The sequence below is a fragment of the Rhinatrema bivittatum genome, chromosome 4 (genome assembly GCF_901001135.1).
Source record: "Rhinatrema bivittatum chromosome 4, aRhiBiv1.1, whole genome shotgun sequence".
NCBI classification, from domain to species: domain Eukaryota; kingdom Metazoa; phylum Chordata; class Amphibia; order Gymnophiona; family Rhinatrematidae; genus Rhinatrema; species Rhinatrema bivittatum.
The window spans coordinates 268,294,073-268,319,972 of record NC_042618.1 but is presented as its reverse complement, the minus strand read 5'-3'; the positions used below and the strand labels follow the sequence as shown (position 1 = coordinate 268,319,972).

The following is a 25,900-nucleotide window of genomic DNA, read 5'->3' as shown; positions in this document are numbered from 1 at the left end:
TCTGGCTGTATCCGATCAAATGCCACATATGTTGTTAGCAGTAGGATCCCTCTAAGGAAGGCACAGAGGGAGGAACCAGTCTCCACAAGACTGAGGTAAGGAATTTTTTTTCTAAGTAGTGTTGCTGAGGGAGGGTGTGTCTCAGGGAGCACACTGCAGAAGGCAGTTGGAGTTGCTGGGTAGATCTGGGGACATATAGAATAAAACAGGAAAAGTTTGTTTAAGAGTGTGGCTTGGGAAGCACAATACAGAAGGCAGTTGGTCTGGTGGAGCACTGGGAACAAAAAGACGGAAGAGAGATAAGTTGTTTGAAAGAGGAAAAAGTTGGTTGATTGGGCTGCCTGCCAGAAGCTGTTGAAGAAACAGGTGTGGCTCTGAAGCATTAGAGCCCTGCAGCACTGCTAGACTGCAGAGCACAGGAAAAAAAACTGCTTTAAACCCAGAGAAAGGTAAAAGGGGCCTGTTAGGGAAATAAGATGGGATTTTTTTTCACTTAGACTAAACAGGTTAGACCTGTCTCAAGGTAGGGGTGCAACAAAAGTATAGCTAGAGCTGGTCAAGCAAGATTTCTTTTGCTTTTGGGGGTTTTTTTTAGAGAGAGAGAGAAAAAAAAACAGAGAGGAAAAGCAAGAGGAAACTGTTGTACTCTGGACTGGAACACGGCGTGGTCCAGCAGAAGAGAAAATGCTAGAAGAAGCAACTGCTGGAAGCCTAGGCAATATCCCAGTAAAGCATGGTTGAGAACCAGTGGAGATTACTGTAACTCAGAAGAAATGGGGAAGAAAGAAGAAAGAGGAGCTGGAAGGGCTGGAGAAGGAAGTGTTTTCATTGTTTTCAATGACTATTTTAGCACTCTTCAGTTGATATCGTTTTAAAATATCTTTCCTGTCCTCCAGCTCCCATGTTTTTCGCTCCCTGTTTGATGTAACTTTTTACCTTCTATATAGTTGTTAATTGGTTTCCCCTGTTCTATTGTAAACCGGTATGATAAGACCGCGTCTTGAGTATCGGTATAGTAAAAGAATTTAAATAAATAAATAAAAATAAGATTGGTACAATGTAATTCTGTAATCAGAGTTCCCCATGCCCATGAGTCAGGCGAGAGGGAAAACCTGGATTTGCAGTTGTGGTAGGCGGAGAGGTCGCCCAGATCTGAAGTGAATGGCTAGAGTGGATGGACATGGAGTCCCAACAGCTCCTAAAGGAGATGGCCAGAATTCAGGAAGTACCTAGTGTGTAACTTACTGAGAGTGGAGAACAGGCAGACTTCTGGGAAGTGTCCGATTAGCTGAAATTAGAGTAGACTTTGTGTTTGCAACCGTTTGTCATTCCTGATTTTGTTAAGTATGGCACTGTAAATAAACACACTGAAGTTACAGCAGAGTCTGAGTGTGATTCCTCTGGCTATATCCAAGACCTTGACCACTCGAGTGCCTTTTTAAAGTTATATGCTACTGCAGTTTTACTTAATTTATTATGTAAAATTTGTTTGCATTATGAATGCTATCATCCTTTTTCTTCCTTCTGATCTTGTGTCCTTGTTGATAGGCCACCCTCAGTAAATATTTTCGGTGTGCAATATTGTATTAGATTTATTTCAGTAGTAGTGGTCAACGTACTATTTATTTAATAGTATTTTATTTATTTATTTCATCATGCCTTCTCGGATTAACATTCTTGACCCCCCGGTAACACTCATAACCCCTTGTATATTTTGTATAATTGCCTCCACGACCCACCGGTCTCTGGCTCCATTTGTATATTATGTACTCTTACACCTTTAATTAACCTTGTTACAGTTCCTCTCGCCTCTCTCCTTTCTATCTAATTTTGGGGTCACCCCTTCCGACCCGCTGTTCTTAGTTCTCCCCCTCCCCTCCCCCTGTTATTTGTATTTTCTACCTTTTGTTATTATGTAAACCGATATGATGTGTATTTTAATGTCGGTATAGAAAAGCTGTTAAATAAATAAATAAATATACATACATATATACATACATACATACATATATATATTTATTTAGTGCTTTTCTATACCGACATTCATGATACAGATCATATCATATCGGTTTACATGGAACATGGGGAAATAACATTGACATAACCAAGGAGAAAGCGAAAGTTACAATAAAACAGGGGTACTCAAACTGGGAAGAAGAGGAGCCAGTGTCAGAGGAAACTCGGAACTAAACAATATCAATACAACAATATTTACAGTAGCGGTAAAGTGGAGATTTATTTTACATTTAACATGATTTTACATTTTAAAATCATGTTAAATGTATCATTTTACATTTAACATGATTTTACTATGATTTATTTTACATTTAACATTTTTCTATATCACCTTTGTGATCAAGAAGAATGTTCAAAGTGGTGTACAAGATAAAAACAAATACAACAATACAAAAATAAAATAAAATAAAACTACACAACCAACTTGGCCTCCTTATGCAGGTTATGGTCTTCTTGTTCTTAATAATCATGCTTTTTACTGTGTGTGTCAGGTTTAACTTGAATGGTCATTTCCTCTCCTAGATTCCAGTATATATATAATCCTCACATGTCAGGAGCTCAAACATCAGCTCCTCAATCTCACAGTCTTTTTCCTGCCTTTCTTTATCCTCATGTGTTGCACCACTGCCATTCACTGGTATCTCATCCATTATATTTTCCAGCTGTTCTGCACCATTCTTCTGGAACTCCTTGGCTGTTCCAGCACCTCTCTTCTGGGGATCCTAACCACATCTCCTTTTTCTCTCACTATTTTCTGTTTACTTCATCTCTCAACCATTTTAAGATTCATCACTTAGACATTTCTGTTTTATTTCTCCAATTTAAGATCTTAAATTTCCACCAACTGCCTTTTGTAGCTTTTCCATTTTTTGGCAATATTTCTTTGTATACAATACAGATTTAAATACAGTATTTTGGCAAAAAATATAGCAGTACATTATTTCCCGTTTTATCTTTAGGAGTGCACATAATTATCATTTAGTTCTCTTAATATTTTCAGTAGCTTCAATCCCTAAAATAGTCACTGGTCTAAGACATATGGGAACCGTGAAATACGGAAGATATAATAGAGACATATCTCAAAGGTTTCGGGTCTAGAATGAGGGGTCATGGGAAAAATGAGCTGAGGTATGATGCATGACTGTGGGAGCACAGAAACTGTCATGAATGTTCAGAGAGATCTTGAGAACGTTCTGGAAACAGTGCCAGGTGGTGATTATACTACCTTTGTATACAACTTTAGTGAATTTCTCGCCTTCACACTACATCTTCAAACAACAGATTTCAGATAACATGACTGATTAAATACAACTGACAAAACCTACAAATCCTAATAATTGCATTTTGATAATTTGAAGTCATATTAACATAATAATATTTCAAAATAGTGAGTGCAGAGATAATTTGCCAACCTTGCTTGAATAAGACAGCCCTTCCCAGTGACCATTGCTTCTGCAGGAAGATCTATTGTTGTAAAAAGAACATCAGGAACTTTTTGCTTTCGGCAACTGTAGCAGAATGTGAGATGAGCTGGGAGTGGCATGTTCAGTTCATCATATGGTATATGACAAAATCCACAACCAGGAGGTGAAGGTTCTTCAATCCTAGAAAGACAATTTAGAGAAATATTTAATTTGTTTTAAATAAAAATGTTACTTGAATGTCTGTCCATATTTAGATGGAGAAATATAATTTGTTACAAATATATTACATAAAACGCTTGTGCTGTAGTAGTAGTAGTGCAGGATATATATATACATACACACACACAGATTATATAAAATATATAAGATTTCTATATATTTGTCTTTCTTATTACTGTTAAGTATGTTTTAACACAATTGCTTGCAAGAGAGGAGATAACCTCTTATGAGATACAATATGTATTTCATGCCTTACCACCAAAGCTATTAAGAAAATACCAAGGTCTACTGCTGGCCAAAATGAAAAAAAAATATTAATATAAATTGGGTATTTTCTTTGTTACTCTATACTGTCTTTTTATGCTTTCCAACAAACAGAATATTGGAAAGAATTATGTAAAATAGATTAATGTCATTCAGTTCATTCATCCTTCGATAGGCACAATAATGCTCCAAAACTGGGATGGAAATTCACCAAATTTGGCAAACAGGAAGTAAAGGTGAATATTTCAGATGACTTAGAAAAACAGAAACATCAGATAAGTATTTTCAGAGAAGCGAACCTCCAAAAAATCTCCCATTACTTTCATTGGAAACTGTTAGAAGCTGTTTGAACTGTTACAATGCTGACCATCAATCCATTCCAAACATCCCTCCAACCCTCAAGCACCTTGCAACAGAGAGAGAGGCAGAGAGAGAAAGAGAGAGGGAAAATAATTGAAGCAACTGTCAAAGGATAGCACAAAAAGGTGCTTCCAAAGTAAACAAATATATGCTACTTTTACACACCTACCCTTTCTCATATATATTCCTTCCACACCCACCCACATCCCAACAAACACCCATCATCATACACCCAACTCACACTTCCCTCTACATACATCCCATATATTTCTACAAGCTCCACACATTCCTACATCCCCTTCCCACATACACATCTGATCCTAGTACGCACCCTTACCCACAGAGACAGGGAAAATAAATGACACAACTTCTGAATTCATCCTAAGACAAACACACCCTTGTGCACACACATCCCACTCCCACACATATACTTGTCCTAAGCACAACCCCACATGCCCCACCTACACAGCTATACCATAAAAAACACACCCCACTATGCCCCTTACAAACATAACCGTGCCACACATTGTCCATACAAAAACCTTCACAAATACACCCCTGCATCCCTCCTCTCAAATACACATATAAATAGATAGATATAGGGGGTCATTTTCTATTGATATCGTGCGATAGCTAGATAGGGGCGGAGGCGGGACCGGAAGAGGAAGAGTCGGGGTGGTAACTTCGCTGGCGGTGATAAGGTAAGACCCATTATCGCCGCCAGTAGCGCACCCAATAGCACCACCTTTCACGGTGGTGCTATTGGGTGTGAAAGCCAGCAGCGATAACACCACGGTGGTGCTATCGCTGCTGGCTTTTGCAGGCCCGCCCCCTGCTTCAACCCCCCATCCTCCGTTACCACCGGATTCAGAAAGCCGTGCGATTTTAGAAAATCCAGGCCATAGATATATAGATATACACACCCATTATCCCAGAGATCCTCACACATCCTCAATCTAAAAACACAACATACTCCCTCACAACCACATCAGCTACTTACAAATACAGATACAGCCCTTCAAAAAACACATTCAACAAATCCCTCATACATACAAAAACACATTCACAAATCCCTCGCATCATACAATCCCCTACCCACCCAAAAACACATTCCCAAAGTCATACCCTTTGGATGCTTTTCCTTCGTATTTTCTAATTCTTTTTATTCTTTTGTATAGCCTTTATACACACTTCCAACTCTTACATAACTCAAGCAGAAGTTTTACTTTATTATTTTCGAATTTCTACATAGTTTGCCTTGGCTGTATTTCATCCTCTTAGCATTATTTCTAGGGACACTTTTTATTTTACCTAAAGATATTTCTTACGTTTTTACAGTTTTATCTTTAGGTAAAATAAAAAGCTTAAATGGCCATACATGATGGGTTACAATGCATTTAATTTAAGCTTGTGTGGCATACTGAAATGTTTAAAAAAATAATTTTTATAAGTTTTGAAAGTGTAGATATATCCATCAACTCCAAAAGTTTACTGTTTACTCAAGGCTAAATGGAAGAATGGAACCGCTGACTGTCCTTTAGAAGACCTGCTATCATTTGATATTTTAGATTTTTCACAAGTTTTAGAAGCATCAAGGTAGAGGTTCCCCCACCCCCATTTTCTTGGTGGTATTTTTGTTAAGGCCAGACTGTGATTGGATTTTAAAACCTATCTTTGTCATAGAGTGGAAACCTTCATGGGATAGAAGACATTTCCAGATGCTTAAGAGGCTACACTGCCTGGCAGGGAAAAAAAACAAACAAACCAATAATGAAAACATTTTTATTTTACTTTTTATAAATTTTGGAAAAATAACTATCAGGAATAAACTTTTTTCAGTGACACAGAGAAATTATTAAGTAATAAGATACACACATCAATATTAATTTTTTTGTACAGAAAGATTTGCAGCTATGCTGTCTTCATGATTTGTGGTCTGCTGCTCTGAGATATACCACAATATGCACTTTTTTAATTCTGTAAGTGCAGTGGTAGATACTGAGGTTTTGTAGTCCCATCAATGCAGATCTGATTGGCCTGGTTAGATTATTGGTATTTTATTTATTTATTTATTATTAATTTTTATATACTGACGTATCATGAGAACATATCACATTGGTTTACATTAGTTAATGAAGGTTCCTTTAGCCATCAAAAAAGCAAAACCTAGGGGTTGCAAGTTTCTTGAGAAGCCCTGCTGCACGACACTACAAGAACATGTCACTACAATGACTAGAGTAGGTAAGCCGATTCATGTCCGAGGAGGGTAGGATGAACAAAGCAGGAGAGACATTTTGTAATCTTTATTTCATCAATCCATCAATGAACTGCTCTCTCAGCTGAATAAGAAACAGGTGCTGACTTTCTTGATGTAATCTGCAATTCCGAGCAGGAAGATTTCTCATCCAAATAACAAAGCTAGCGTTACCGTTTGGCAAACTCCAGCAGACTCCCGTGGTGTTGCAGCTCGACTGCATCGCTTGGCACGGCACCGCGCAACCCTCAGCATGACTATGCCCATATGTCGTCAGCAGCCCGGCAGGACGTTCCCGCAGTAGCGTGGGAAAACCTATTATTTAAAGAGATCTCTCCAGCACAGCACTGCCTCGGTTACAGGCTTGCTTGTGTTGGAGCTTCGGTGGATCTTCTTGTACATTTGACTGCTGCCTGCCCTGACCCGGACTGCTTCTTGGACCTGTTTACTCGCTGCCTGCCTCTCGGATTGGATTGCCTGGAACCTTTGTCTGCTGCCTGCCCTGACCCGGATTGTGACTTGGACTTGCTTACTCTCTGCCGGCCTCTTGGACTGGATCGTCTGGACCGGCCCTGGGTGCACATCCTCCTTTATCCACATCAACCCTAACCATCATACAGAGGAAAGTAAAGCAGTCCTCTACATTTGGGTTCACTAGCAGTTTCATAACTGATAGCCGAGGCCATGGATCCTGTAGATCTGATCGCCTTACAGGACATTCCTTGATTAGCCTCCCGGATTCAACAGCAGCAAGGAGTACTTGATCAGGTGACAGGAGTTCTGGAACGCTTAGCCACTCGCATGGATGCTTTGGCACTGGCTCCACCTGGGATTCCAACTGTCACACACCGCCATCTTCCGTCTTCCACCTCCACCTCGCTTTAATGGATCTCCTCTGCAGTGTCGGGGCTTCATAAATCAGTGCCACATGCACTTTTCACTCCAAGCCTCACTATTTCCCTCAGACAAGACTAAAGTCACCTTTATTTTGTCCTTACTGGAGGGTCCAGCCTTAGCCTGGGCATCCCTGTTATGGGAATGAGACGATCCCATTTTGAATAATCTGGACCAATTTTTGAAAGATTTCTGCCTTATCTTCGATGAGCCAGGACGTTCGACTTCGGCAGCCTACATAGAAACATAGAAATGACGGCAGAAGAAGACCAAACGGCCCATCAAGTCTGCCCAGCAAGCTACACCTTTATCCATTTTTTTTCCCTTTTTCTCTCTCCCACCTGTTACTATTGGCTTCCAGTACCCTCCAGCCCTAATTCCCCTCCATCCTACCACCAATTTAGAGAGCAGCTCTGTATCTGCATCCAAGTGACATCCAGCTCAATTAGGGGTAGCAACCACTGTAACAAGCAGGCCACCCCCTTGCCCCATACTCTTACCCACCCCAGTTTTTATTTTTTTGTTTGTTTTATTTTATTTTTTTGGAGATAGCAGCCCTCCATCCTTCCGCTCCGTGAAGGTGGAACACCAACTACTGGCCACTGGCATCCCGCTCCGTGAATGCCTCTGTGGCTGCCGCTCCGTGCAGTGTTTTGCTGCCTCCACTTTATTCACGCCCTCTAGACTTGATGGAACACAGTGTTTATCCCACGCCCCTTTGAAGTCGTTCACAGTTTTAGACTTCACCACTTCCTCCGGAAGGGCATTCCAGGCATCCACCACCCTTTCCGTGAAGAAATACTTCCTGACATTGGTTCTTAGTCTTCCTCCCTGAAGCCTCAGCTCGTGACCTCTGGTTCTGCTGATTTTTTTCTGACGGAAAAGGTTTGTCGTTGTCTTTGGATCATTAAAGTTTTTCAAGTATCTGAAAGTCTGAATCATATCACCCCTGCTCCTCCTTTCCTCCAGTGAGTACATATTTAGATTCTTCAATCTCTCCTCGTATGTCATCCTATGAAGACCCTCCACCTTCCTGGTCGCCCTTCTCTGTACCGCTTCCATCTTGTCCTTGTCTCTTTGTAGATACGGTCTCCAGAACTGAACACAGTACTCCAGGTGAGGCCTCACCAAATACCTGTACAAGGGGATAATCACTTCCCTTTTCTTACTCGATATTCCTCTCTCTATGCATCCCAGCATTCTTCTGGCTTTTGCTATCGCCTTGTCGCATTGTTTCGCAGACTTCATATCATTAGACACTATCACTCCAAGGTCTCTCTCCTGCTCCGTGCACATTTATTTTATTTATTTAAACATTTTTATATACCGGCATTAGTTGTGGACATCATGCCGGTTTACATCAAAACTGGTAAAGTATGGAAGTTACATTTTAACAGGGAATTAGAAACTGGGAGGAGGGTAAATAATTAAATAGGATAGACGAGAAATAACAGTAACATTAACATTAACATGGTTCCTCGGTGTGAACGAGGAGAGAGGATAACAACATATGGTTCCTCAGTATGAGGAAGATGGAACAGACGCAATGTGGTCTATTTTTTTTTTTTTTATTGGAGGAGGTGTGAGTTTTTATTCTGGGTAGGCATGTTTGAACAACCATGTTTTCAATTTCTTTTTGAAGTTGTTCACATCAGCCTTTCCCCCCCCATCGAATACAGTTCATTCGGATTTCCACTCCCCATATGCATGACTTTGCACTTCTTGGCATTGAATCTCAGCTGCCATATCTTCGACCACTCTTCCAGTTTCCTTAAATCCCGTCTCATTCTCTCCACTCCTTCCGGCGTGTCCACTCTGTTGCAGATCTTAGTGTCATCCGCAAAAAGACAAACCTTACCTTCTATCCCGTCCGCAATGTCTCACACAAAGATATTGAACAGGACCGGTCCCAACACCGATCCTTGCGGTACACCACTTAAAACCGCTCTCTCTTCAGAGAAAGTTCCATTTACTATCACGCATTGTCTTCTGTCCGTCAACCAGTTTTCAATCCAGGTCACCACCTCAGCACTCACTCCTAAGCTTCTCGTTTTATTCACCAGTCTCCTGTGCGGAACCGTATCAAAAGCTTTGCTGAAATCCAAGTAGATGACATCGAGCGCTCTTCCTCGATCCAATTCCTTGGTTACCCAGTCAAAAAAGTCAATCAGATTTGTCTGACAGGATCTTCCTCTGGTGAATCCATGCTGCCTCTGGTCCATCAATTCTCCGGACTGTAGATAGTTCACTATTCTCTCTTTCAACAGTGACTCCATTACTTTTCCCACCAACGAAGTGAGGCTAACCGGTCTGTAGTTACCAGCCTCCTCTCTGTTCCCACTCTTGTGAAGCGGGACCACCACCGCTCTTCTCCAATCACTCGGCACCACTCCCGTTTCTAGGGATCTATTGAACAGGTCGCACAGCGGTCCCGCCAGCACATCTCTGAGGTCCCTCAGTATCCTTGGATGAATCCCATCAGGCCCCATGGCTTTGTCCACTTTCAGATTCTTTAGCTCTTCCCATACATTATCTACTGTAAAAGGATTTTCATCTGTTCCACTTCCCTCCAGTTTCTTGTTGTGTAGAGATGGTCCTTCTCCAGGGTCTTCTTTAGTGAACACAGAGCTGAAGTATTCGTTTAATATTTCTGCCATTTCTTCATCTCTCTCCACACATTGATCATTTCTACCTTTCAAACCTTTTACCTCCGACCTGCTTCAGATCCGGCAGGATTCCCGCTCGGTCGGGTATTATGTCATTCAATTTCAGACTCTGGCGGCCGAACTTTGCTGGGGCGAGGATAGCCTTACTGTTGTCTTTCGCCAGGGATTATCTGAGCCCAGTAAGGACGAGTTAGCAGCCCGGGAACCACCTGAATCTCTGGAGGAACTGATATGCTTGGCAGTTCGCCTGGACCACCAATTATAGGAGAGGTCTCGGGAATGCACAGCTGTCCGACAACCCTTTCGTCTAGCACCCACCTTTCAATGTCCACTTGAGACACCCAAGTCCTTGGAACATCAGCCTAGCATTGAAGAACCCATGCAAATCGATGGATGCTGACTCTCGCCCGAGGAGTGGCAGCATAGAAGATTAAATCATCTTTGTCTATACTGCGCCAGAACGGGACATTTTGTGAACAGATGCCCTAACAAGTCTGGAAACTCCCGGACCTAGGCCGGGTAGGCCTCCCTAAGTCACACCATTCCCTCTCCACAAATATTAATTCCAGTTACTATATCCACGGGAAAAGAGTCCATTCATCTCCAGGCCTTCTTAGATTCCAAGGCGGCTGGCAATTTCATAGAGGAGAACCTAGTCCAGCTTCATCACATTCCCACTGAACCATTAAAGACCCCTCTCCATTTCTTGAGTACCGGGGCAGTGGGGATCCAAATCTCCTTTATCACTAAACCAGTCAAAATGATATCAGGAGTGTTACACCAGGAATCCATTCAGTTCTATGTACTCCCCTCCTCTGTCAACCAGGTGATCCTAGGTCTGCCCTGGCTAAGATTACATCAACCCCATTTGGATTGGGCATCCCTACAGTTAGCCAGTTGGAGCTTATATTGTCATCAAAATTGTTTAATACAAGTTAAGCCTTGCCAGGTCAGTTCTGCAATAAAGTGCTCCGGCATACTACATCAGTACACCGAGTTCGCAGATGTCTTCAGCCAGCAGCAAGCAGAGATGTTACCACCCCACCGGCCCTACGATTGTGGAATAGATTTACTCCCCGGTCAGTCTCCCCACAGAGGGAGAGTTTATACTCTTTCAGAGCCTGAGTCTGAAGTCATGACGCAATATATCCAAGAGAACCTGGCTCTCCAGCCGGAGCCGGGTTCTTTCTTGTCAAGAAAAAATATGGGTCTTTACAACCATGCATTGACTACAGAGGTTTAAATAATATTACCAAGAAAAACTGGTACCTGATTCCACTTATTTCCGAACTCTTTGATTGAGTAAAAGGGGCTCAGATTTTTACTAAACTCGATTTAAGAGGGGCTTACAAATTAATCCGGATTCGGGAGGGAGACGAGTGGAAAACAGCCTTTAACACACATGATGTACATTATTTATTTATTTAAAAACCTTTTTTTATACTGACATTCATTTTCATATCACCTCAGTTTACAATTAACAGAGGGAACTAGAACATGATTTGGAAAGGGAGAAATTCAAGTTACATATAACAGGGAGATGAAGGAACAAGATGGGGGGAGTAGAGGAAAGACAGGTCCAGGAGGACTTAGGTAGTGCGCTTAAATACGTGATTGATGTAAGCGGAATTATATACACAGTTCTGTATTGCCAGTGATGGGATACCCCGAAAGGAGGAAACTTAGATGGCTTAGCTAGCCAGTTTATTTAGGAGGGAGGGGGGACCTTTTGGGAGCGAGAAGTAAGGACGTGATATTTAAGTATAGGCCAAGCTGAATAGCCAGGTTTTCGGACATATTTCTTGGCGTAGTTCGGGTGGCATAGAGTTCCATAGGGTTGGTCCCGCAATGGAAAAGGTGCGTTCCTTGGTGGAGATGTGGTGTGTGAGTTTGTGGGAGGGAGTAGACAGGGATCCTTTATAGGCAGTTCTAGTGGGTCTATTGGATGTATGGAAGTGGAGGGAGTTGTTAAGCCAGTGTATATTCTGATTGTGTAGAGTTTTGTGGATGATTGTGAGGGTCTTGTGAAGTATTCTGGATGGGATCGGGAGCCAATGTAGATCTCTGAGGATAGGTGTAATGTGGTCAGATCTCCGGGAGTTGGAGAGGATTCTTGCAGCTGCGTTTTGCAGTATTTGGAGCGGTCTGATGGAAATTGTGGGGAGGCCTAGGAGAAGGGAGTTGCAGTAGTCAATTTTGCTAAATAAGATGGCTTGCAGGATGGTACGGAAGTCATTGTGATGGAGGAGAGGTCTTAGTTTCTTAAGGACCTGCAGTTTGTAGAAGCAATCTTTAGTGGTGTTGTTGATACATTTTTTCATGTTTAGATACCCGTCGAGGTATTATTATGAGTATCTGGTAATGCCATTCGGGTTTTGCAATGCCCCAGCCATATTTCAAGCCATGATTAATAATATCTTCTGAAACCTCCTTTATTCCCATGTACTTGTCTATCTGGATGATATACTAATTTTTTCAAGAACGGAGGAACAACACCAGGACCATGTGCGGCAAGTACTCCAGCATCTCAAAGAGAATAAATTATATGCCAAACTAGAAAAATGCTTATTTCACAAGGAAGAGTTACCATTCTTGGGATACATTGTTTCCAGAAGAGGTATATGTATGGACCCAGAAAAACTCAAAGCTATCCTGGAATGGCCTCAACCAGTGGGGCTCAAAGCAATACAACAATTTTTAGGCTTCTCCAATTATTATCAACAATTTATCCCAGAAGAATGCTGGGCTGCATAGAGAGAAGAATATCTAGTAAGAGAAAGGAAATGATGATCCCCTTGTACAGGGCCTTAGTAAGGCCTCACCTGGAGTACTGTTTTCAGTTCTGGAGACCGTATCTCCAAAGGGACAGAGACAGGATGGAGGCGATCCAGAGAAGGGCAACCAAAAAGATGGATGGTCTTCATAAAATGACTTATGAGGAGAGATTGAAGAACCTAAATATGTATACCATGGAGGAGAGGAGGAGCAGGGGTGATATGATACAGACTTTCAGATACTTGAAAGACTTTAATGATCCATGGTCAACAACAAACCTTTTCTGTTGGAAAAAATCAATAGAACTAGGGGTCACAATTTGAAACTCCAGAGAGGAAGACTCAGAACCAATGTCAGGAAGTATTCACGGAGAGGGTGGTGGATTACTGGAATGCCATTCTGGAGGAAGTGGTGAAGACTAAAACTGTGAAGGATTTCAAAGGGGCATGGGATAAACACTATGGATCCATAAAGGCTAGAAGATGGGAATGAAGAGAAGAGCCATGGGGGTGGCTACTATCTGGTAATTACTACCCTTACTCAAAAAGCCTTCACACAGTTAATGCAACTCCAACATTGCTCTCTGCTTCAACGGCAAGGGGAAATGTGGAAAAGAGGATTTGCAATCAGACAACAACCAACAAGGAATGAACTACACAGTCTGGGTAAACAAGCGTGGGGGTAGCTTGCTTATTGTGGCGGTTACTAACCTAAACCAATTAAGCCTGATACTTCACTTTGAATGCATATATAGCGTTGCTCTCTGCTTCAACGGCAGGGAGAAATGTGGAAAAGAGGATTTACATTCAGACAACATCCAACAAGGCATGTATCTGTGCAGTCTGGGTAAACAAGCATCAGGGTAACTTGCTTGATGTGGCTGTTACTACCCGTAATCATTAAGCTTTATGCTCACCTTTGATGCAACTCCACAATTACAACCCTTAAAAGGTAAAGAACCCAGCTGTACCTTGGAAGACACATCTGCCAACCAGTTTCTTAACCACAGGAGTCTCCGAGCTGAGACCGCAGATACCATGGATCTCGCCGACATCCTCAGTAGGTCGTGAAGTGCATCAGCACTATAAGCCATTGAAGCTTCTAGACGGCCTGATTGAGTGTTGCAACCGTCTCTGCTCGACGCCCTCACTCCATCCTCTTTACCTCTGTGGCGACTCCCTCCGGGTCTGATGGACAGCTGGCTACTGCGGTGTCTCCATGCCGTCTCCCTCCAGCATCCCCAGACCGGCTCGACGCTGCAACTCCGCCATCTTGTACTGATGCCTAGAGCAGGCTCGCTCATGGGCGCGCCCCGACTCTTGTACCAGCAAGGGCGCGAACCTCAGGGGCGTCCCCCTGAGATGACATCATCTGCTTCCAATATTTAAAGGTCTTTGAAAACGCTAACAAACTGAGTTAGCAAGGAGATTCGTTCCAAGCTACTCTGCCTCCTCGGACTTACCAGAGGTACCCACTCCTCGGGGGCCTCGCTCTTTTCTTTATTTTCAGATTAAGGATGGGAACCGGTACTCACTCCTCGAGGGCCCATGTTCCTGGACACTCTGAAGATTCTCTACTGCCTGGAAGCTATCACTGCTACACACAACTGTGAGTTACCATTGCTCTCTCAGAGCTTTCCCTGGAACCAGGTACTCGCTTCCTCGAGGGCCTAATCCTTTCCAGCTCCTGAGCTTACTTGAGATCTTACGTGAATTTTGTCATCTAGTTCCATTCATGAACTCTGCCTACTCACTTTCTTCAGTTTCTCAACAACTCAACCATCCTGGGATCGTTGCTCCATGACCTGGGGGACTACAGCCCTGCCAGGCACATCAGCTCACTACTGCCACCTCTGGTGGTTTCTACTAACCTCTTACCTGCTAACCTCTTACCCTCTTACCTCTTACCTGCTAACCTCTTACCTGCTCCAGCGTCTCCGATCCTCTTACCTGCTCCAGCGTCTCCGATCCAGCGTCTCCCATCGTGCGAGGCCTGCGCAGCCGGCGCCGAGACCCACCGGGGTAAGGCCCTGATTCGCACCCTTGCCCCCGGCAGCCCCCAGCGCCGGCCACGAGGCGCAGAGCCGCGAACCGAGGCGCCACCCACAGCCCTCCTCCGGGCCGTGAAGCGGCCAATCCGTACCCGCACAAGCCGCCAATAGCAGCAGGGCCAGGAGCCCTTTAAATCGACCGCGGCGCCGCGAAACTCCCTCTTACCTGCTCCAGCGTCTCCGATCCAGCGTCTCCCATCGTGCGAGGCCTGCGCAGCCGGCGCCGAGACCCACCGGGGTAAGGCCCTGATTCGCACCCTTGCCCCCGGCAGCCCCCAGCGCCAGCCACGAGGCGCAGAGCCGCGAACCGAGGCGCCACCCACAGCCCTCCTCCGGGCCGTGAAGCGGCCAATCCGTACCCGCACAAGCCGCCAATAGCAGCAGGGCCAGGAGCCCTTTAAATCGACCACAGCGCCTAGGCGTCGCACGCCGCACGCCTAAGGAGCACGACAAAGGGGCCAGCCCCTTTGTCTCGCCCCTTCGTTGCAGCCCCGAGGAGCCCCGTTCTCCACCCAGGGAAGCCCAACAAACAAACATAGGCCTCTTGCAGACGACACCACCCACCTGCGAACAACTACAGCTACGCGAAACTCCACCAATCTACAACCACATCTTGAAGCCTAGGCTCAATGAGGACCTTTTACATTCTGTTCAAATAGCCCTGAGACCAACGCAACCATCCAGCGCTCTTCCTTCCACTCCAGCAATCATCCAGCGCTCTTCCTTCCACTCCAGCAATCATCCAGCGCTCACCCTTCCACCCAGTGCTCATCCTTCCACTCCAGCAATCATCCAGCGCTCTTCCTTCCACTCCAGCAATCATCCAGCGCTCACCCTTCCACCCAGTGCTCTTCCTTCCACTCCAGCAATCATCCAGCGCTCACCCTTCCACCCAGTGCTCATCCTTCCACTCCAGCAATCATCCAGCGCTCTTCCTTCCACTCCAGCAATCATCCAGCGCTCACCCTTCCACCCAGTGCTCATCCTTCCACTCCAGCAATCATCCAGCGCTCTTCCTTCCACTCCAGCAATCATCTAGCGCTCTTCCTTCCACTCCAGCAATCATCCAGCGCTCTTCCTTCCACTCCAGCAATCATCTAGCGCTCTTCCTTCCACTCCAGCAATCATCTAGCGCTCTTCCTTCCACTCCAGCAATCATCTAGCGCTCATCCTTCCACTCCAGCAATCATCCAGCGCTCTTCCTTCCACTCCAGCAATCATCCAGCGCTCTTCCTTCCACTCCAGCAATCATCCAGAGCTCTTCCTTCCACTCCAGCAATCATCTAGCGCTCTTCCTTCCACTCTAGCAAGCATCCAGCGCTCCTCCTTCCACTCCAGCAAGCATCCAGCGCTCTTCCTTCCACTCCAGCAAGCATCCAGCGCTCCTCCTTCCACTCCAGCAAGCATCCAGCGCTCACCCCTCCAAGCCTCAATGCATACTGGTCTCCCTATTCCAATTCTCCAACAAAGGTCATTTCTCATTAGAAACCCATCAGTGTTTTCACGGCCAACTACCTATAAATCACTCATTCCTATCATGATTTCCCCCCTTACACAGACACTAGGCCTGGCTCTTTTCTCTCTGATTTTATTCAACGCTCAATCCCTTACCAAAAAAACACTAATACTTAATGACCTTCTACTGGACACCAAACCCGACCTCTGTGCAATTACTGAAACATGGCTTAAACAGACGGACACCGCACTAATAAACCAACTTCCTACGGAATCCCATGACTTCTTCTCTATTCCCAGACAGAAAAGAAAGGGTGGGGGTATTCTCCTTGCAGCCAAAAAAGAGCTGAGACTTACTCAATTCCCAATTCATTCTCCCACAAAAATTGAAGCCGGATTTTTCAAATCTGACCAGCTACAAATCATTCTAGTCTACGCCCCTCCGGGACTGCTGGAATCAGATGCCTCCCCCATTCTAGAAATAATAGCTACTAACCTAAATCTTGCGGTTCCAGCCATCATTTTGGGAGACTTCAACTTACATGTTGATGACCCCTCTCCATCTACAAACTGTGAAACTTTCCTAAATGCAATGACCGCCATGGGATTCAAGCAGATAATCAACAACCCTACTCACAGAGCAGGACACACTTTGGATCTCATTTTTGTAAACTCAGGCATCGCGTACTCAGCACCCCCCATATGCAAAATAGTCCCCTGGTCAGACCATGCTTTAATTTCTACCACTTTTTCGCTGGCACAATCTAACATCAAACAAGATCTTCAACCTCAATTTACTTACAGAAACCTATGTTCATCCGATGAACTTCACGAACACCTTGTCCTAGAACTCCCCCACATAGACATCTCCACTCCCAACACGGCTCTCCACTCATGGTCCAACATCACAGAATCGGCAGCTAATAAACTCTGCCCACTGGCAACAAAAAAACCTAAACATAATGCCACCAGAAGACAACCCTGGTTTAATGACCAACTACAAAAACTCAAGCTTTCACTGAGACAAAAAGAAAATAAATGGCGTAAAGCACCATCACCGACCTCCCTCTCAGCTTACAAACTCGCTCTTCACATTTACAAGAGCGCCACACTAAAAACAAAAAGGGACTACTACGCTCACAAGATACATCACCTCATCTTCGATTCAAAAGCCCTCTTTACTTACGTCTCGAACTTAACTCAACCCAATTCTCCGGACATCCCACTCAACCAAGCGCACGAAAAAGCTGAGGAGCTGGCCATCTTCTTCAGTAACAAAATTTCCAACCTGCAATCTCAACTAAAAACGAATACCCTAGCCCCACCCAGCACATTCCGCCATCACTGCAATGACATTGCTATACAAGCCTTCGAACCCATTGCAATATCAGAGACCAAGTTAGTATTGAAGAGAATGAAACCATCATCCCACCCATTTGACCAGATCCCTCCCAAACTACTGCTGCTAATACCAGATACCATCTCCAAAACCCTAACTGACATTATCAATTGTTCCTTAGCCCAAGGAATTTATCCAGACGACCTGAAAGTTGCTTCTATCAAACCCCTATTAAAAAAACCGAACCTTAATCCTAAAGATCCATCCAACTTCCGCCCAATATCCAACCTTCCTTTTATAGCCAAGGTTACAGAAAAATTAGTCAACACCAGATTATCAGAATACCTCGAAGACAACAACATATTATTCCCCACTCAATACGGCTTCCGAAAATCTTTAAGTACAGAATCACTTCTCATATCTCTGACAGATTACCTCATCATGGGCCTCGATAAAGGTCACGCCTACTTGCTGATACTCCTCGACCTATCGGCGGCCTTTGACACCGTGAATCACTCCCTTCTCCTAAATCAACTAGCGAACATCGGAATTACAGGCTCTGCTCTTGCCTGGTTCAAATCATTCTTGGGAAACAGAGGATATAAAGTCAAAATACATAACAAAGAATCACAGTTTTACCCTTCTTCGCTAGGTGTTCCACAGGGCTCCTCTCTCTCCCCCACGCTCTTTAACATTTACCTCCTACCCCTATGTCAACTATTAACCAATCTTAACCTCAAATACTTTCTATACGCAGATGACATCCAGATTGTCATCCCTATCAAAGAATCCCTTACAAAAACTATCAAAATCTGGGAAAACTGTCTTCAAAATATTGACAACCTCCTCTCCAGCCTAAATCTAATCTTAAATTCCACTAAAACCGAAGTCCTCATAATTTCCCCTGAAAACAGTAACCTCACCTCAAATCCTCCAACCGGCTTTCAAACTTCACATGTAAGAGACCTAGGAGCCATTATCGACAATCGGCTAAATCTAAAATCTTTTATTAATCAAACCACGAAGGACTGCTTTTATAAATTACACGTCTTAAAAAGAATCAAACCACTTTTCCATTTCCACGATTACAGAACAGTTTTGCAATCAATAATCTTCTCTAAGTTAGATTATTGCAATTCTATTCTATTAGGTCTCCCGTCTTCTCATACTAAACCTCTTCAGATGGTTCAGAACACGGCGGCCAGAATTTTGACAAACACAAGAAGAAGAGACCACATATCTCCGATTCTCAAAGACTTACATTGGCTGCCAGTGCACTATAGAATCTTATATAAATCCATTACTACCATCTACAAAGCATTCCATCAACTCTCTCCGCTTAACCTCCAAATCCCATTTAAAAAACATACCTCCATCAGACCTATCAGAGAGTCCTACAGAGACTCATTACAGGTGCCTCCTGCAAAAACCTTTAACCATAGGACTCTCAGAGACAGGGCTTTCTCTACAGCAGGACCTACCTTGTGGAATTCTATCCCACCAGAACTGAGACAGGAACCTTGCCTCCCCACTTTCAGAAAAAGACTTAAAACCTGGCTATTCTTGAAAGCCTTTCCAGACACCAACTGAACCCACTCTCAACTCAAGCAACTAAGAACCCCCGTCAGGGTAATCAACAACCTTTGACAACTCAATAATGTTCTCTCTTTTTTTTTTTTTTTTTTTTAATGAGGCAGGTTTATTTACCTTGGTTTTATTTACCTTGGTCATTCTTTTGTTATCTCAGTGTTAATCTCTCTTTTGGCTTCTCTTCATTCCAAGTTGCATTTTATCCCTGTTTTATTGTAACTGCTACCTTATTCTTCTATCACATGTTAATGTTTTTAAGTTATTAAGTATTTATTCTGTTGTCACACCTTGTTATTTGTAAACCGGCATGATGCGACTCCCATCGCGAATGCCGGTATATAAGAAATTTAAATAATAATAATAATAATATTTAATAAAAGAACTAATGTGTGTCTGTCCCCATACTCCAGCCTAGCCGGTGGTCCCTCTCGGGGTATCCTCCCGGGAGCGTGGCCATCTGCCATCGGCCCAGGGATCCACCCACAACTATATCAGATTCATTACAGATTGCTCCTCCTATCTGATTGCTCCTCCCATCAAGCATCTTCTCCATAGCAGATCCATAACAGATTGCTATCTCGAGCAGCAGATATACAACAGACTGCTAACTCCCTAGCAAATTCTCAACATTGAGCAGCCTCCTCATCCGAGAAATCCGCGTTGGCCTGCAACTGCTGAACCTAGCAGAGGCCTGTTCTCAAGTCAAAATTACTGCACATGGCTGCCGCACTCCCAGTGCGGATACCTCAAAATTCTTTTTAAGGTGCAACTCCAACTTACTGTCTTGGAGGTCTTTGAGTGCTGTGGCCCCTGTGACTGGGATCGTGGTCTTCTTGGTGACCGCAGATACCGCCGCATCCACCTTGGGCACTCGAATCAGCTCTAAAGCATCCTCCGGCAGATATAGCTTATCCATGGCTTTACTCACCTTCAATCTGAGGTCCCGGGGTATCCCACTCCTGGAACAGCAAATCCGTAGCCGAGAAATGGAAAGGAAAGGAGGTAGCAGGGCCTCTCAGATGTCCAGGCCAGGGAGGACACAGGGAGGACACAGCATTTACGCGGTCCTCAGGCAGCCTCCCGCCCAGGCTGGGAGTAAAGCTTTTGTACATCCCATTCGTTCTGAGTCCATCTGGCTACACGCTAGGAAATGTTGAGATTACTTACCTGATAATCTCCTTTTCCTTAGTGTAGACAGATGGACTCAGCATCCCGCCCAGGCTGCCAGTATACATGGGTTTTACCGATTCAAGGTAGGCCATGTCATTCATCTTCCGGTTGTGAATGCTGGCAGTCTCCAGCTACTTTCAATCGGTCAGGGGAATCCTGTTTCACTAATTCATCGATAGTCAGTACACCTACATCCATAACAGCTTTTGCAAGGAAGATTACTGAGTTGCTATGCTTCCTGTGGGGGTATATATACCCGTGCTGACGTCAGATCCGTCTCCAACTGCTAGCACGAGCATACTATACCCATTCGTTCTGAGTCCATCTGTCTACACTAAGGAAAAGGAGATTATCAGGTAAGTAATCTCAACATTTTGCATCATGATTTGCCAGCAATGGAGGATGGCCCTGAGAGGTTTTCTGACTCCTCCTCTTCCTCTTTCTCGTTGGACTTTGATTTACTGCTCCATAAAGCTTATAAAGCAAAAAAATCAGGGAAGCAGCAGTCTGGCATAAAATCCATCTCTCTGGGGTCAAAGCCTATTTCCAAGAAACGCTCTAGGTCTCAGGGGGCTGCTGATCCATCGAGACCTAAGCGCCCTTTCCGAGCAGGGGTCCCTCAGACTGACTCAGTTACATCAGATCAAGTTACTGATCCTAGAGACCCAGACCCTCAGACCCAGCCCTCGCAGGGGGTAGATGGGAATGTTGATGGGCATCAGCAAGGCTCAGCGAGGGGTTCGCATGTCACGGAAGAAGACGACCCAAAGGTGATCTGTCTCTTTAGGAGGGAGGAGTTGGGACCTCTTATTCCTTCCATTCTTGCTGAGCTCGGCACTGAGGGTCCGTCGAGGAGTCCAAACTGGGAGCGATGGATCCGGTTTTGAGTGCTTTTCCTGTGGGCAGCTGTACGGTCTAGATAGAACACTAGAGCCCGTTTACAGTCAAGGGTATGCAGAGCCTGCTCTCCTGGGTTGGAATGGGGCCTGGGAAAAAAGGTAGGTAGTATGATTGATTGATTGATTGATTTAGATGAAAATCCGAAACTATCTTGGGTAAGAATTTAGGGTGAGTGCGGAGTACTGCCCGGTCCTGCAGAAGTTTAGTGTAAGGCCGATAGGTAACTAGGGCCTGTAATTCACTAACTCTGTGAGCTGAAGTGATTGCCAAAAGGAAAATCACTTTCCATGTGAGATATCGAAGTTCACAGGAGTGAAGAGGCTCGAATGGTGGTTTCATGAGCCAACCCAAAGCCAGGTTAAGGTCCCAAGAAGGGGCCGGAGGACGCAGTGGAGGCTTGAGGTGAAGCAATCCTTTCAGAAAACGTGTTACAAGGGGTTGTACTGATATGGGAACATCCCCGACACCTTTATGGAAGGCGGCTACCGCACTGTCATGCATTCTGATGGAAGAAGTTTTTAGACCTGACTCTGATAAATGCCAGAGATAGTCCAAAAAACTTCGTGCTTGGACAGGCAAAGGGGTCAAGGGACTGAGAAGAGCACCATGACGTGAACCTGTTCCATTTGTAAGAGTAAGCTTTTCTCGTGGAAGGCTTCCGTGAAGCAATCAAGATACGGGAAACTGGTTCAGAAAGGTTAAGTGGCTTAAGGATTAACTTTTCAACATCCATGCCGTTAGGGACAAGGCGTGAAGACTGGGATGGCAGAGGCACCCATCGTTTTGAGTAATCAGAAGCGGGTCCTTTCCCAAGGGAATGTGCCTGCTAATGGAGAGATCCTGCAGTAATGGAAACCACATTTGGTGTGGCAAGTGAGGTGCTATCAGGATCATGGTTCCCTTGTCCTGACGTAACTTCACAAGAGTCTTTGAGAGAAGAGGAAGTGGAGGGAATGAGTAGAGTAGACCGGCTGCCCACGAGAGGGAGAATGTGTCTCTGGGCTGAGAGTGTTTGCTGCGAATGAGAGAGCAGAAATTCTCTACTTTGTGATTTTGAGAAGAAGCAAAGAGGTCTATCTGAGGATATCCCCATTGTTGGAAGATGGAGTTCGCTACTGAGGGGTTGAGAGACCACTCGTGTGGTTGACAGATGCGACTCAGCTTGTCTGCCAATACATTGTCCGGCAAGTAGGTGGCCCTTAGGTACATCGAATGGGAGAGAGCTTCCGCCCATATCTGTGCAGCTTCCTGACACAGAAGGAAGGAGCCCGTGCCTCCCTGTTTGTTGATGTACCACATGGCCACCTGGTTGTCCGTCTGGATCAGGATAACGATTTGAGAGGCAATCCTGAAAAGCCCTGAGAGCATATCTGATTGCTCGAAGCTCCAGGAAATTTATTTAGTGTTTGGCTTCCTCTGGAGACCAAGAGCTTTGTGTCTACAGATTGGCCACATGGGCTCCCCATCCAAGGTTGGAAGCATCGGTGGTGAGAATTAATTGAGAGTCTGGAGCCTGAAAGGGCAAGCCGTGGAGGAGATTGATCTGATTTTTCCACCAGGCTAGAGACTGACTGAGTGAGTCGGTTTCGTGGACAATGGTCGACAGGGGCTGAATGCATTGAGTCCATTGAGACCGTAGAGTCCACTGCATGACTCTCATGGCCAAATGGGCCATTGGTATGACCTGAACTGAGGATGCCATGTGTCCCAGGAGAATGAAAAGTGGCGTGCAGTCGCGGAGTGCTGAGACTGCAGCTGGTGTGCAAGACATGAGAGTGAGGGCTCGCTGTCGAGGCAGGAAAGCCTTTGCCTGCAAGGTGTCCAAGTCTGCCCCAATGAACAACAAGGTTTCAGATGGGACTAAGTAGGATTTGTCGTAGTTGACGAGAAATCCTAATGAAATTAGAGTGTGTAAGGTTAGATTGAGGGACGACAGAGAAGCTTGCTGAGTGGGAACCCTGATTAACCAGTTGTCTAGACAGGGGTAGACGTGAACACCTTGGGTCCTGAGGAAGGCTGCAACTACTATGAGGCATTTTGTGAAGACTCGTGGCGCAGATGCTAGGCCAAATGGAAGCATTCGGTATTGATAGTGCTTGGGGCCTACTAGAAACCTCAGGTATTCGCGATAAGATGGAGTTATCGCAATATGAGTGTATGCGTCCTGGAAGTCCAGAGAGCAGAGCCAGTCTCCTCTTTGTAGAAGAGGAAGAAGCGAGCCTAAGGTTACCATTTGAACTTCTCTCGCTGGAGGTACTTGTTGAGGGCCCGTAGGTCCAGAATAGGACAAACGCCTCCCAATTTTTTGGGGATTAGAAAGTACCGAGAATAGAATCCTAGGCTGTGCTGAGAGTAGGGTACGGGTTCTATTGCCTTGGACTGGAGAAGGAGGGAGACCTCTTGATCCAGATGGATGGAGTGATCAGATGTTCTCCACGTCGGTAGAGGTGGGGAGTCCGGTGGCATGGAGAGAAAGTTCAGATGGTAACCCTGAGCAATTATTGCCAGCACTCATCGGTCTGAGGTGATTGAGTGCCATATGTTGTGGAAGTGGCACAATCGACCTCCTACTGGTATATGAGGCAATGGAAGCTGGCTGCTGCTCTCTAGGTGGAAGTCAAAAACCTGAAGCAGGCCCTGGTTGAGGAGCTGCTTGCGGTTTTTGTTTATGTATTTGATGAGACTGTGCTTTTTGAAAAGTCTCATGGCACGGGATCTGGTTGGTGGCGGGTAGGACTTCTTCGGGCGGAAGAATGACTTTTTAGAGTCCTTTCTGAAGGGCTGTTTAAAAGAATAGTCAGAAGGCATCAGAGTGAGCTGTCTTAGGGTCTCATGATGGTCTTAAGTTCTGCCACCGTCCGTTGAATCTGTTCGCCAAACAGATTATCTCCTACACAGGGTAGGTCAGATAACCTGTCTTGTACCACAGGGCGAAGGTCAGAAGACTTAAGCCAGGCCCACCTTCTTGCCGAAACAGCAGCTGCAGATACCCTTGTAGCAGTATCAAAGATATCATAAGATGATCTGATCTCATGGTTGCCTGCCTCAAAACTCTTGTTTACTAGGGTTTGGAGCTGATCTTGAAATTGCTGAGGTAGGGAGTCTGTCAAGTCTTGTATCTGCTTAAAAATGACCCTGTTATATTGGGTCATATAGAGCTGATAAGCGACAATTTGGGAGATGAGCATTCATCCTTGGAAGACTCGGCGGCCAATGGCATCTACAAACGTCTGTTCCTTGCTAGTTTGGTGATCCAATTGTGATTTCTGAAAGCCCGGAGCTGACTGCACCAAATAGGTAGTGTCAGCTTTTCTGTGGACTGGAGCAATGGAGCCAGGATGTTCCCAGTTCTTTAGGAGATCCGGAAGAACCTGGTGGATAGGGATGGAGATTACTTTGGGGGCATCCAGGAACTGGAGCAACTCCACCATCTGATGCCTATCATCCTGCTCAGTCTGTAATTGGAAGTGAATCAATTCAGACATTTCCTTCACAAAATTTATAAAGGAAAGGTCCTCTGGAGGAAAATGCTTTCTTCTTTCAGTGGGTGAAGGTGGTGAAGGCCAATCATCGGTGTCTGGTGAGGAATTATCAGTCCAGGTATCATAGGGATCAGCCCCTGCCCCTCTAGGATGTAGAGGGGGACGGGATGGTAGGATACCTGAAGGTCCTGGTCTAGGCTCCGAAGGAATAATTGGAGGCACCAATGAAGGCATCGAAGGCACCGGTGCAGGCATTGAGGGCTTCGATGGATGGCATGGTGGCGCCGAAGGGCGTATCGACACCGATGGTTGGATCGGTGGTGATGGACGTATCGGCATCGATGGCTGAGGCAGAACTCCCGAAGGAGGAATGCGAAACTGTGTTTCTCCTCCCGATGACAGAGTGAGCGGGGAGGGCACCGGCACCATCGGTGACCCAGGGTCCATTGGTGGAAAAGTGGCAATGAGCGCTTCCATCCTGGAAAGCAGCGGTGCCAACACTGCTGGAATCGGGTCGGTGATCAGTTCCGCAATCGGTCCCGGTGTCGGTGCCAGAGGAACCTGAGGTTGTTGCATCGCCTTGTCGATGGCCTCCTGAACCATCCGGTCCAGTTCTTCTCGGAGACCTGGAGCAAGCAGTCCCGGCTCCGGAAGAGAAGAAGGCGGCAGAGACATCGTGCTCTCATCCAAGGCACATTACACAGACTTTATGTGGGTCTGTGATGGACATGGTGCGATTACATTCCGGGCACCGACGGAACCCCGATGCCATGGCCATGGAAAAAAATTGAGCCGCGGTACGGTCGACGGCCATTAGGCCGCGAGGGCCAAACTCGACGGTAATCGAGGGAAACACGGATAAAAACTTATTGGAGTACCGTGGCTTGAAATAGTTAGAGGAGGGACCCCTGTGGAGCAAATTAACTTTTAGTAATTCCGTGAGGAAAATTCCTGTCAGGAATCTCTGCAGAGCTCTTAACCGCGAAGCTACTGTGTGCGGAAAAAAGAAGACAGAAGGGGGACCCCTGCTGGCTGCAGGGTT

At 45.2% G+C, this 25,900-nt stretch overlaps 1 protein-coding gene across 1 annotated transcript in view; it reads right to left on the bottom strand.

Moving 5' to 3' along the window:
- C2CD5 (C2 calcium dependent domain containing 5) overlaps positions 1-25,900 on the bottom strand; it is a 1,535,590-nt gene that overhangs the window by 603,813 nt on the left and 905,877 nt on the right. The window contains 1 exon segment of the mRNA XM_029600113.1: positions 3,429-3,620. Within this exon segment, the coding sequence (XP_029455973.1) occupies positions 3,429-3,620 (192 nt within the window).